The sequence below is a fragment of the Diceros bicornis genome, chromosome 33 (genome assembly GCF_020826845.1).
Source record: "Diceros bicornis minor isolate mBicDic1 chromosome 33, mDicBic1.mat.cur, whole genome shotgun sequence".
In the NCBI taxonomy this organism is placed as follows: domain Eukaryota; kingdom Metazoa; phylum Chordata; class Mammalia; order Perissodactyla; family Rhinocerotidae; genus Diceros; species Diceros bicornis.
The window spans coordinates 20328923-20343603 of record NC_080772.1 but is presented as its reverse complement, the minus strand read 5'-3'; the positions used below and the strand labels follow the sequence as shown (position 1 = coordinate 20343603).

Below are 14681 nucleotides of genomic sequence, written 5' to 3'. Positions count from 1 at the left end.
TTATAAAGACATTTCTCATTATGGGAATAAAACTCGTTTAGCAACAATTCATATATTTTATTTCACCTTGTGTTGTCTCTTTTTTTTTGAGATTTTTTTTAATTTTATTTATTTATCTTCCCCCCAAAGCCCCAGTAGATAGTCGCATGTCATAGGTGCACATCCCTCTAGTTGCTGCATGTGGGACATGGCCTCAGCATGGCTGGAGAAGCGGTGCGTCGGTGCGCGCCCGGGATCCGAACCCGGGCCGCCAGCAGCAGAGCGTGCGCACTTAACCGCTATGCCACGGGGCCGGCCCTCACCTTGTGTTGTCTCTTAGAAGCATACCTCTGAAATACTAACGAAAATCATTGGGAAAAGATGTGATTCAATTTATTAAACATTCATATTATAGACGACTTGTTTTTTCAAGTAGAAAATAATTTATTTTAACTTGATTTTACTTTTTGTGAGTAATCGTGATTTTATGCACTTATTTGTCCATATCTTCAAATCTACAGAACAAAAATTTACTATCTTTGAGTAAAAGTACTTAAAATGAGCGCTTAAAATTACACAAACAACCTCCATCCACAACTTCTCTCTACAAGCAAACTTGCAGAGACAACCTGTTTATAAGATTCGGCACTGTCACCGCCACAGCTGGGTTCACTTCCTGGTCAAGGAACCACACCACCTGTCGGTGGTCATACTGTGGCAGCTGCATGTTGTGTGATGCTGAAAGCTACGCCACCAGTATTTCAAATACCAGCAGGGTCACCCCTGGTGGACAGGTTTTAGCAGAGCTTCCAGATTAAGACAGACTAGGAAGAAGGACCTGGCCACTCACTTCTGAAAAACTCGGCCAGGGAAACCCTATAAATAACAGCAGAGCATTGTCTGATACAGCGCTGGAAGGTGAGAGAATGGAGCAAAAAGACCGGGCAGGGTTCCGCTCTGCTGTGCACAGGGTCCCTGAGAGTTAGAATCGACTCCACGGCACTAACAACAAAGCTAAAACAAATCTAGAGTTTGCTATATTCTACACTGAATATATTATAGGAACAAAATATCACATATATACTTATAAAACATAGTATAACCTAAAGGAAGTCAATTCATTCATTAAATATTTTCTGCACTCATACTTTCTATACCAGGAACTGTGAGCGTCCTATGACACTCCTACTCAGTTATTTCTTTATCTCTGTATTCAATGCTTGTGTGTTTCAGCCAAATATAACTGTCCACGTCGACAACATCTCACTTATTTTCCCATATCTCGCCTTTCTCCTCTGACTGCTCTACCTAACAAAGTATTTCTATACTCCAATACACTGCAGATGAATTATTCAAGCGAGAAGTCTGTCTTAGGAGGGAGTTTACTATGGGCATTCCACTTTAAATCTCCTAATCACTTACCTGTGCCATCGTCCACATTCTCCACTTCCATCACCTCTGTATTGATCCGGCCACGAAAAAGGTACCGATGTCCATCTGTAGATGCTTTGTTGTTCTTCAACCGTCTTACAACAAAATGAAATTACAAAAGCTTTGTTTACTAAACTTAATGCAAAACAGTGCTGAAGCAATATAATTTAAGCGATTCTTTGAAAAAAAAAAGACACCAACTCAATCAATATCAAATGTTAGGCTCTTGGTGTTTTTCACTTGTGTCCTCCTATTCATAACAGCACTGGTTGCTTTATGAGATGTGACTTATGTACTAGTTTTTAAAATAAACTGAAGCTTCTGGCTAAGGATAGTATACAGGTGGGAGGGTGAGTATGTGCTTTTGCCCAATATAGGACATCAAAGGTGCCAAAATAAACTCTGACAGACACTAAAAGCCGATTATTTTAAAATTTCATTTAATTTTTTTTCAGCTTCATTCCTCATTTTTCAGCAACTAGCTGGTAATCTCCATTTTTTCAAGCTCAAATTCAGTTAGCACTTATGATCCCTCTGCAAAGAAATTGACTATGCTGGAGATTCTTAAGCTGACTGTTATCCAGCCGAATATATTTTTCCTATGTTTTTATAATATGATTAACAGTACACTTATTGAATGTCTCTTAATACACTTATAATCCTTCATAAAGGTCATTTATTTTTAAAACAATCCAAGGGGCCAGCCTGGTGGCGTAGTGGTTAAGTTTGCACACTCTGCTTTGGCAGCCAGAAGTTCATGGGTTCAGATCCCAAGTTTGTACCTACACACCACTCATCAAGCCATGCTGTGGTGGCGTCCCATATACAAAGTACAAGAAGACTGGCATGGATGTTAGCTCAGGGACAATCTTCCTCAAACAAAAAGAGGAAGATTGGCAACAGATGTTAGCTCAGGGCTAATCTTCCTCACCAAAAAAATAAATAAATAAAAAATAAAAATCCAAACATTTCAAAACTTTGTGTATGGTATGTGTAGTATTGGCCGTTAATCTTAAAAAGTATATAACATAAAGTGAAAAATCCAGGTTTACAGATGAACATTTGTAATAATAAATTGGGTAGTTATGTATGTTTGTACTTGAATCACTGAACACTCAGGAGGGATTATCTTAAAAACTGTGTTTTTTAAAATTTAATTAAAAAGGAAAGATTATAAGAAATGATTCAGGAGGATTAAAAAATACATAGTCTCTCAAGAGATGTCAGTTGAACCTGAACTATTCAATTTGACTCATAGACAAAAGTCTGGCTAACAATTTAATATGCTGAAATAATCATTAATTGATTGTGTTATACAGACACATCTAGCAAAAGTGAAGATGTAAATGCACACCAACTTCAGTGCTCCCCTCCTCTCCTCCTTTACCGTTAGATACCTGCGCTGGAGTGGAAGGGGCGGGTGCAGGAAGGTGTCTCAAGGTGCTGTCACACACCCTGAGTTCCTTCCTTGAAAAAGCATGCATATTTCTGGCATATATGTCCTAAACCCTCATCACAACTTCATAGTCCTTCGTCACTACCAAAGAAAACTAACTAAATTGATTAATCTCACGAGGGGTCTCTCAGCCCCAACCTTCACCACCCTGGACTCCCATGTTCATTTTGAAAGTGAACTCAAAATGCCCTTTGTCAATAAGCCTAAATAAATGCTATAAACTAAGGATTCAGGTCAGGTAGCTATGAAAGTTGGCATCATCAGAGGCCAAAGATAGAGAAGAATGCAGAGCAGACTAAAATGCAGGTCACCGCGTATTCTCTTAGGTAAGAAATAGTATTGTGGTGTCTTGCAAAAAAAGAATTTCTTGGGGCCGGCCCCGTGGCGTAGCGGTTAAGTGTGCACGCTCCGCTGCTGGAGGCCCGGGTTCGGATCCCGGGTACGCACCGAGGTACTGCTTGTCAGGCCACACTGTGGCGGCCTCCCACATAAAGTGGAGGAAGATGGGCACGGATGTTAGCCCAGGGACAGTCTTCCTCAGTAAAAAGAGGAGGATTGGCATGGATGCTAGCTCAGGACTGATCTCCCTCACAAAAAAAAATTTCTTATATATCATACTTAAAACCAATCATATTTTTTAAAGCTTAATATCCTTGATAACTGTTTTAGTCACAGGTAAAAAATCATGGCATATATATATACATGAATTTATCATTGGGTTCTATTTTCCAAAGTAATTTTCTTTGTGATTCTGCTGTGAACTCCGCACAGTCCCCTGGCCTGCAGATATTAATACTCAATATGAAATTCTAGTAGCGTCGGATTAATATTCTAACACTTAGCTCAAATAGAGAGATCTTTGCTCCCTTCAGAAAATGGCTCTATTGAAGTTTAGAGATTGAAAAGCTCATGGTTTGAAAATCATTTTGCTCTAAATTGTAATGTTGAGTATTTGCATATCTTGATTATATGATTTCCCTCCTTATGTGTTTTAAAGGTCACCAGGATACATGTAGAGGAATGTTCACAATACAGAAAAACTGGAAACAATTCTAAAATCCACTGATAGGAGAATAAATAAATTGTTATTAATTAAATTGTAATACATTCAACCAATGGAATATTATGCAGCAGTTAAAATGAATAAATTATTGCTACACACAGGGATATATAGTTGCACTCTCAACGATCTGCTTTACCTTTAAATTTAATGAACCTTATTGGTACCACTTCACTGAAACTGACGTGTCCTAGATGCAGTTAGGAAGCAGCACATAAAAGGCTCAGGAAATTTCCCAATTAAATGCCACTCTACTATTCTGCTTAATCAACGTGCAAAAAATTTTTCCCAAGAGTTCAAGAAAACATCCTATAAAATCAGTACCTTCTAAATAAAAAATTATATCCATGCTTTAAAACAAATATCATTACATCAATAACATTAATACATAAAATTACTTAAACCAATGATGGCTAAGCTATACCAAGGACTCGCATGGGTTTCACTTATTCATTCATTTATTCACTTATATAACAAATATTTCTTGAGTGTCTATTACACAGCAGGTCTGCTCCACTCTCCAGGGAAATAGCAGCAAATAAGCAGCAACACCTCTGTTCTCATGGACCTTACTGACTAATCTAGTAAAGGTGGCAGGAAGTTAACAAATAAATTATGAAGAAAATATCAGCAAGCACTTTCCAGATAGTGATAGAGAATGGCTGGGAGTGGATGGAGTGGTCAGGGAAGATATATCTGAGGAAGAGATATTTAAGTGAGATCTCAAAGGTATGAAGAACCCAGCCACGCAAAACTCAGAGGGACAAGCACACTGGGAAAGAGAAACAGCCAGTGCAACGGCCCCAAGAAAGGAACACACACATGGCATAATCAAAGAACAGGAGAAAAAGAAGGCAGTGCTTGGAGAAATGTGCAGTGCTTGGAGAAGTGGGACGTGCTGAAGTCAGAGAAGTAGGGAGGGACTGGATCATGCAGAATTTTGTAAACCAGGATAAGAAGTTTGGATTTTATTCTAGGAAGCCAATGATAGCCTTAAGCAAGGTGGTAACACGATCTTATTTGTGTCACAAGAGATGCTGTGGTTTCCTTGCAGGGAAAAAATTGTGGAGCAGTAAACGAGGATATGGCGGGACTAGTTTGAAGACAACCACTATCACCCAGTGGGGAGATACTGGTGGACTGGACTAGGGTAGATGGAGTGATGTGGAGAGAATGCAGAATCAGTAAGATTTTCTAGTGGATTAGATGTGGGAGGTTGAAGGAAAGAGGGGAACCAAGACTAACTCCGAGGTTTTGGAAACAAGGAAACCAATGGACGGGGAAACTAGGAAAGGAGCAGTGTCAGGAGGGGAAATCAAGAATTCTAAATTTCTTCCATGTTATGCTTGAGAATCCTTACAGCCATCATAACTGAGAGGTCAAATAGGCAGGATATAGGAATCTATAACACGGGACACAACTGACATAGGCGTAAGACAGGAATCTACGGGACTGAATAAACATCACCAGGGCAGAGTCCATGAATATGAAGAGGAAAGAGGAGTGCAAAGCAGACCCCCGCAGCAGGTCAATATTTAGCCAGGAGAGTGTGATGTTACAAAAGCAAAGAGAAGAAAGTGTTTTGAGAAGGAAAAACTACTCAACTAAGCTAACTGCTGCTGGGAAAACAAGTAAAACCATAAAGAGCAGAAAAACGAGCACTTGACTAGGAAACACAGAGGTCAATGGTGACTCTGACATGAGTAGCTTAATGAAGCACAGTGGGAAACTTAAAATCGAGATTTCAATTTTCATAACTTTTATTACTTAGTGTTGACAAAGTAAAGGTGTGACCACAGGACAGGTGGCTCAGGTGTAATGAAGGAGAGTACCATTGCAGGTGAGGAGACTGTGGCTTTCAGGTCCAAGCACTGGACAGATTATCCATATGAGTTATGAACACACCAGAAATGGTGACAGGAGTGGGATGGGAAGAAAGCGACGTGAGAGCTAAAGCCATCACTGAATTCGTGTGTGGCAGGGAAATACTAAGTGCTCTGTAAAAGGGAATAAACAGGAAAGCTAACGGACAGGAAAGACTAATGGCACGAATTTCACGTGTGCTAGAATTCTTGAAGGAAGAGGGGGGAATGGTTGGGAAGCATCTTTAGGAAACAGGGAAGACACACCTATCTCTTCTACAGGGTCTGAGGAATGTGAGTTAGGAACAAGAAACCATCTCTTCTCCAGAAGGGTCTTGGGGAGGCAGTGTCATCAAATGATAGTCACATTTCAGTGAGGTCTTACAAGAAGGTGAAGAGAAACATCAGAGAATAGGCTGAGAGTATGTAAAAGTTTACTGATGAGATCATGAGTTCCTGGGAGCACAGAGGAAAAAAGGCTAAACCTGTGAGATGGCTAAATAATTCTGATGGCTAAATAATTACCTGTTGATCATCTTACCTGTGTTTCCTCTTGCAATATACCAAAAGATTATCAAAAAGAAAAAACACCCGTTCTTGAATATTTCCAGAAGAAATTTTCAGTAAGACTCCACACATGAGCATTTCAGTGCAGGTGTCGGTAATGTTGGACCCCTAAGTCAGGAAAAATGGAGATAATACTGCTTGATTACTTAATAGAAACTTTTGTGTGTAATTCTTTTTCTCCCTAAAAGTATATTTGTTTTTATTTTAAGATGCAATATACGGAGAGGATAATAGTTCAAATGGTACAAATATTTATACACTGAATGTAGGTCTCCTTCCCTTCCAGTCTCCTTCAGGTCAGTTTCAGCAGCTACAACCGCTGTTAAGAGATTCTGTGTCTCCTTTTAGCTATTTTATATATGTATGCATACATAAGCATATATGATACATGTTACCTATGTTCTTTAAAAAGGAGAATATTTCAAACTGATTCATAATATTAATGTCCCTAATACCCCTTTCCTCCTCCTCTCTTTCCCTGGGATAGGAAAAGAGCTCCGTGGACAGACGACAAAGTATATGAAATTGTCTAAATTTTTAGCAGGTCTCAATGTATATATCCAGCCCTTGGATGGAGATGAGGGGAAAAAAAGAAATAAAAGGAAAAAATCTACTTAAAGAGAGCAATTTTCCATACAGCCTTTCACCATAGTTATTAAGAGTTGGCATAGGCACACTCATTCATTAAATAAGCCTTTATTGAGTGCCCACTAATGTCATATGATTAGTGATAAAACTGATTCTTAGCACAAGTGCTAACCATGGAATTTGAGAGGAGCCACAAGACGGAAGGAGCCTGGGCCCCTGAATCATCAACAGAGGCAAAGCCGCCACTGAGCAGAATACATGCTTTGGGTTATTGTGTGAGCTGAGCATAAACATCTATTTTGAGCAATTATTAATGTTGTAGTCTATTTGTTTCTACACCTAAACTATCATAACTAATGCACTGAGTTGGACAAAAAAAAGGAAGTTCTCAGTAGAGATCTGCTAAATGTGCTCTGCAAGAATATAAGAAGTTTTAAATATGTCTGGTCTCTTTAAATCCAGCCAAAAATTTCTGATTCTTTTTAAACTTAATGCTTTAGTTTTTATTTTTGATATTTAAAACTCAGAACATTAATTTTAAATTTCATATTTCCACAATAATAATTGATATAGTTTTTCTGATCAATTAGAAAAATTTAAATTAAAATGACAACTCTTATAACTATAATAAGAGACTTTCCAAAAGGGAAGTTAATTAAGACAGTGTTATTGTATTAATTTGAGTATCTAAATTACAAACACATTTTAAATTTTAGGTATTTCCCTCTCTTCTTTCCTTTCATCTTAAGGGTAGACATACAAATGGAGATCCATCAAACATTTACTCAATTTCATATACTTTTTCATGTGATAATTAAGCAAAAACTGTCATCAAATGTGAATATAAATCCCAATTCCAGTGGCAACGATTTATTTATAGTTGATACACCTTAGAAAAAAATTAAGATAGAATAGTATTAAAAATGTAAAAAAGGAAACATCACATTGATTCTTGCAAAAGAGACCTAAACAATATTATGAAAAGTGGTTTTATTAATAGTAATTTTACAAAAGGTACAAAATACTTCACCTTAGACTATTTCTTGTAATAGCCCATGAAAGTCAAGGCACGAAGATAATCTGTTATATTATGAAAGGGTTACTGTTAATATTATCCTAATTGGCATATTAACCAGTCTTCCTAATAAGTTCCCAAGATTAAATATGTAGGTATTTACAGATATATTCCTATACAACAGATATCCTAACAATACATTTCCTGACTTGTTTGTGATTATTATCTTTATTAATAAATATAAGGAGAATTTAATGTAAATTTGAGCCAACTATAATGGCTAGAGGCGATTTATTCCATCCTTTTACATAGTCACAGGAGATACTGTCCAAGCTCTGAAGAACTCACGGGGACTAACGTATAAAACAGAAAGTAGATATATTATTCTCAGTGATAAAAATAACTGACATACACAGTCAATGGTCCCATGAATATGGCCAACACAATCTCCCTTTGCAAGCTTACCTATTTAGAAAGCCATATTATAAATCAGAAAGAATCCTGGTGAGCTGGATTTAAGGAGACTTTGTAAGCAATGGGCAAGGAGAATCTATCTACCACCTGGACAAGACTATCCAGTCTCTCTATCTGTCTCTCTGTGTGTGTCTCTCTCTCGCTCTCTCTCTCTTCTCTGCTTCTAATACTAACAAATCAAACTTCCGACTGGCTGCTTTGATTCTGTAGCTATGTTCACGACTTCAAACCACTGTAGAAAAGGGATAATAGTGCTTAACTAATACAGTCAGAGTGAGAATTAATAAGACAATATATGTAAAACTCCCAGGACAATGCCAGGCACATAGAAAGGACTCAATAAAGGCTAGTACAATTATTACTACTAGCTTTGAAGCTAATCTGATTCTGCAAGGTTACTCCATTTTTTCTGATCTCTGGTGTGATTCATTTTATGTTGATTTTATGGTTTAACTCATTAAAGATGATGTTATTTCTCTTACTTTCAAGTTATTGAGTGTGGACACATCCTGTTGCATCAGGGAACACCCACTCCTACCCTGACAAAAAAGGCTTCCAGCTTGTTCTTCAATACATTCAGTAAAATTAGGTTCATTCCCTCATAAGATAGTCCATTTCTTTATTTAGCCACTCTAATTATTAGAAGATTTTCCTTACTGTAGAGACAAAATCTACCCCCCTTTTCACTCACTGACTCTATTTTTGCCTCCTGAGAGTGGGGTCACCCTCTTCATCATGACAGGCCCACCAATATCTATCTGAACATTGCTAACATGTTTCCTTTCTGCCTTCCAGGCCATGTAACCTCATTGCCTCTTGATCATTTGGCTTGATTTCAGAAACCTGGGAGATCTTGGCAGATCTTCTCTGGACCTTCTCCAGTTTGTCAGTCTCCCTTAATCTGTAACACCCCCAGAAGTGAAAACAACTATTGAGAAGTGAGCTGATAAATGAAGAATATAGTGATACTATTATTTCTCCAGTCCCCTACAATACATATACATTAATTAAGCATAAGGTTATATTAGCATATTTATGGCAATCCCATCCTACAATTAATTCAAAGTGCCCCTATAGTCAACAAAGCACCTAAGTCTTCTTCCTCTAGCCTATATTTGAATAGTTTGACTTTTTGCTTCATTTAATTCAGACCGATATCATAGCAAACTCTCAAACCTCTCACTAATATACAGATATGTTTAAGGCATTACCGTAAGTTCTCATCAGCTCCTAGCTCCTGATCAAAAATCAGAATAAGATTACTTGACCTCTTTGAGGTTAACACTGCTTTTCATAAGCAACCCAAAGCATCTGTTTAATTATCTATTAATGAAAGCTTATGAAGTAATGACATCAAGCCCAACCATCCATAGTTTCTAGAATTCATGGTATGCTTCAAAGTATATCTCATAGTATACACATAACATCACTTATATTATATTATACTAAATCCTATTGAGACATTTCTATCACTGAGGCAATATGGCTTTAACATTTAACAGCAGGCTTCAAGAATTAGCACAGTATCATCTTTACTATCCTCTACCATTGTAATCTACTATTATCATATGAAATATCTTCAATGAATAATTAAATAATTCCTAGAGAATTGTTTATTTACATAAAGGAATCTGTGTCAAATCACACAGATTTGTCTAAAAACCTCATTGTGAAAGAATAGCTTATAGCATTTCTCTTCATACTACATCTATCTTTTGTGCCTTTGATTTACCATGATTTCTTCTCTGCATTAGTTCCACGACAATGGCAGCTGATAATCATTAAGAATTTTTGATCACAGTTATGTACAATATTATAAGTACTAAAGAAAATTTGGCCAACTGTAGATACAGTTTTCCATGTAATCATGATATGTCTCTCACTTCAAATCCATCCTACCTACAAGCAGAAACTTAATAAATGTCTGTTTTTAAATAATGCTGTGGCATATTTTTCCCGCACTTACATAATAAAATCTACCTTTCTCTGTAGTAAAAAAAAAAAAAATCCCATGGCTTTATCTTTGAAATAAATGAAGTTTATGATATTTTGAAAATTATGTGCAATTTTTTTTTTTGGTTTACCTGGAAATGCTGGAAGAGTTTCTGGGGTTAGGGATTAAGAAGCCAAGCTACAAAATTCACAAGAGAAATTGAAATAAGGCTACAAGCATCAGATTGCTAGGTAAGCGTCAGAGCACTAAAGGCTGTCAAAATGAGAATGTCAGAGAAGTGAGCTAGAAAATCAAAAATGTGAAAGCAATAAAACAAGCCAGGCAGATCACTGGAAGAGAGCAAAACCTCCAGGACAATGGTTCTCAAATTTTAGAGTTTGGAGGTACACCTGAAGGGCTTGTTAAAACTTCCGGGGGGTGGGCCGGCCCCGTGGCTTAGTGGTTAAGTGTGCGCGCTCCACTGCTGGCGGCCCGGGGTTCGGATCCCAGGCATGCACCGCTGCACCGCTTCTCCGGCCATGCTGAGACCGCGTCCCACATACAGCAACTAGAAGGCTGTGCAACTATGACATGCAACTATCTACTGGGGCTTTGGGGGAAAAAAAAATAAAATAAATTAAAAAAAAATAAAAAAACTTCCAGGGGCTGGCCCTGTGGCTTAGCGGTTAAGTGCGCAGGCTCCACTGCTGGCGGCCCGGGTTCAGATCCCAGGCGTGCACCCACACACTGCTTCTCTAGCCATGCTGAGGCCGCGTCCCACATACAGCAACTAGAAGGATGTGCAACTATGACATACAACTATCTACTGGGGCTTTGGGGAGAAAAAGGGAAAAACAAGGAGGAGGATTGGCAATAGATATTAGCTCAGAGCTGGTCTTCCTCAGCAAAAAGAGGAGGATTAGTATGGATATTAGCTCAGGGCTGATCTTCCTCACAAAAAAAAAAAAAAAACTTTCAGGTTCCCTGGCAATACCCTCAGAGACTGAAACTGAGTAAATCTGGGGTAGGTTCCAGACCATTCCAGTAGATCCTGATGCATGTGGTTTTCCATCAACACTTTAAGCAACACTGCTTTGGAGGCTTAAGTACCCGAACTCAGGTGCTCCAGTTCCCAGTACAGCAACCTTGCTAACATGGAGAGAAAGGTGAGTACACGTCTCTGCCTAAGGAAGTCCCAGCTGCTTCCCAGTGCCCAGGGCAGAAGAGGTGTTTAACTCATGTTACATGGTCACAGTCACACCCACGGTATAGTTCATCATCACTGAATATTTATTTAAATCTGAATAATTTTACTTTTCCTGGTTAGTACTTTATCATTTTGAAAATCGATGCTAATTTTTAAATCTAGATATCTATTCTTTGGCAAATACACATTTAGTCATGAACAACCACAGATAATAAACACTTTGCTCTAGATGAATACTCAGGTCAGGTTTTTAACATTTCTACAACATGCCAGGCAATGCGTTAAACATTTTCTCCTGGTATAAATCTCTAGCAAGTTGGCCTCTCTACTCCTAAACTTTCAGAAAAAAAAAAAAAAAAGGTGTCAATTTAATTAAATCAGCTTTGTAGGCTATTTCATGGGTCACTATGTAGATATCAGAGGCAGCAGATTATTGGACTGTGAAAAAACTATGACCATGAAAACACGCTACTGTAACCGAGTAGTGACATATCATAGAGTCATAAACCAACACTTGAGAGGTAAGGTGTGAAAGAATTATTTTCAAAAAATAAGAGGGCTTTGGGTAAATCATTAATTTTGAGCTGCCCTAAAGCCATTACATACAATGTAATATGTATAAGTACATATTTAATGCAGATATTTCTAAATAACATTTTTACCCATATGATTCAGAGTCTTACTGTCTTCTAGCAATTCCTTAGAAACTAACCAAAATAATGTACTTTTATCATCTAGATTATTTATCTTTTTTTATTGTGCGTTTTCCTTTAGGAAGCTACATTTATCATGTAAAATCAGAGACTGCTTGCAATGAATTACATATGCAGAATGAAATATAGCAAAACTCCAGCTAGGAAGTTACATGGATAGTTTTAATCCTGATTGCTTTTATTAGGTCAGGAAAGGAACGTTGACTGATAATTCAAGGTAAGAAGTAAAAATAAATAAATAACTGTGATCAGTGGTAGGAGACATACTCATCCAGGTCCCTCTCATTCCCCAAATTTCTCTCTTTCTAATCCCTAGCTGTGCAAACCTATCTTACTCCACCTTCATCACCACCGCCCCAGCAGCACAAAGGGTGAAACACACTGAAGGAAGCCCACCCATATGTGTCCATTAGACAAAAGAAACAGAAACGGTACTGTAGAAATACTTGATAAAAACTGAATTTCAAACGACTGCAGGGTGTCCAATTTTAACACAAGGAATTGAAAAATCTCGTAGGGTACATTTGTGGACCATAAACCAGAATAGAATGCTAAAGAGGATTAGAGAACATCAAAGTAGCAGAATAATGAAACAAAGCTTGAACTATAAACAGAACCAGGCCAGAATCACTGCCATTAACTAAAAGAGCCAAAAGGATCAAAAAATAGTGAGAAGCCACTGACAATTAATACATGACTACAATATAATTATATCTGCATTTAATTACCATTCAACCCTCTATGTATCAGACACTGTCCTAGATACTGGGGACCCATAGCTTGAGACACGACCCCTGCTCCCAAGAAACACATACATTAGTGGAGGAAACAAGATACATAAACACAGAATTAAATGCAGTGTGATCACTGCAATAATAGAACGTTAACAAAATGAGAGTTGGCATGAATTAACTGTGATGAATATCAGAGGTGGCTCTGTGTGTTTATAATCATGTATGTTTTTAATTAATGATATAGTTCATTCCATGCTGCGGTTTCAGGTTTCAATCATTCTCCAGTCATTTTCTCTGTCAAATTTATGAAGGACAGCATTTAAATATCACTTTCCAATATGGTTGAGAGGTCAGTCTGAATGGATGGAACAAACAATGACTTCAGTCCACAAAGAATGGGACCCAGAGGCAGCCCATTTGGCAACACTCCTCACCAAGAGCTGCTCTTCTTGTGTGTGCCTCGTGTTACCAGATCCAGCAAGAAAATAATAACAATTCAGAATCTAATTTGTTAAGAAGTTAAACAATTTTTGAAACTACAATTTGGTATATAATCAGCTGCCAATTATATGATCAGCATACATGAAAACTATTAAATTTCAAAGCACCATTACAGAATTTAATGTGGAAGCATGATAAATTTCATAAGTGAACATTAGTTAGGTGCCAAAGTATGCTTTCAGAAAATGACAATAGCCAAAAAAGACAATCAGAAGTGAATATATTTATTTTATGGCTTCTTTAATTTCCAATGCCTCTTCAAATACTAGAATCATGATTTATGAAGAACTGCAATAACAGAACAAATCCCCTTCTCTCAATAAACCCAATAAAAATAATATTGCTAAACCATATCTGGATTGTTCGAAAGGGTAAATCTTTTTTATATTAACAAGTTCTCTTAATATAAGTCACATAAGGGGTCATTACTGATTCTTTGCAGCTATGAGGTGGCAAAAATCATTGTAATATGAAACTATTCACTAATTATCTGACCCCATCATCAGCTCTCCCTGCTTAACACCAGAGTCTATCTCATTCATCTTGTCAACTAAATGCTGAATGTCAATAGCATAAAAACACAAACTGACTGCAGAGAGAAACCACAATCTCGGAAAAGATGAAAGATGACATGAGGCCTTGAAACTTCCCCACTCAGATACCACAATGCATTGACAGATGAGGATCTAACAGAGCTAGACCCATTTACAGTGGAAGAAAAGAAAATTGACAAGAATGACAACTAAATGGGTGTTTCATAAGAGAATAGTTTCAATATCAAAAGGGTCTCTTGAGAAAATTAATGAAGTATTTGAATATTCTTTCAAAAAAATCTTTATAAAATACTATGAAAGTCAAATGTGAAATGAAGAATCTCACATTGTTTTATCACATAGTTTTGTCATAAAATGTATGCTCCTCCCAAAAAAGCACTCAGCATTTGATTCACTCTTTTTGTGATTCAAATTATTAACTGAAATTATAACCTAAATTCTGTTAGATATTAGATAAAACAAATTAATAATATAAATTTGCATTTTACCAAGATAAAATCCCAATCAAATTTCCCCCCTCCCACTTACTACAAAATTTTGGTCCCCTTTTTAAGTAAATTCACTGTCAATGATCTTTTTCCGGAACCACTTATCCTTAAAGAACAAG

At 37.3% G+C, this 14681-nt stretch overlaps 1 protein-coding gene across 1 annotated transcript in view; it reads right to left on the bottom strand.

Annotated features, from left to right (window-relative positions):
• The window catches only part of PREX2 (phosphatidylinositol-3,4,5-trisphosphate dependent Rac exchange factor 2), a 277450-nt gene that overhangs the window by 170887 nt on the left and 91882 nt on the right, over nucleotides 1-14681 (bottom strand). Inside the window, exons 7-8 of the mRNA XM_058528828.1 lie at nucleotides 6330-6463; nucleotides 1402-1505 (exon numbers count right to left, since the gene is read on the bottom strand). Of these exons, the coding sequence (XP_058384811.1) occupies nucleotides 1402-1505; nucleotides 6330-6463 (238 nt within the window). The remainder of the gene's footprint in view (nucleotides 1-1401; nucleotides 1506-6329; nucleotides 6464-14681) is intronic.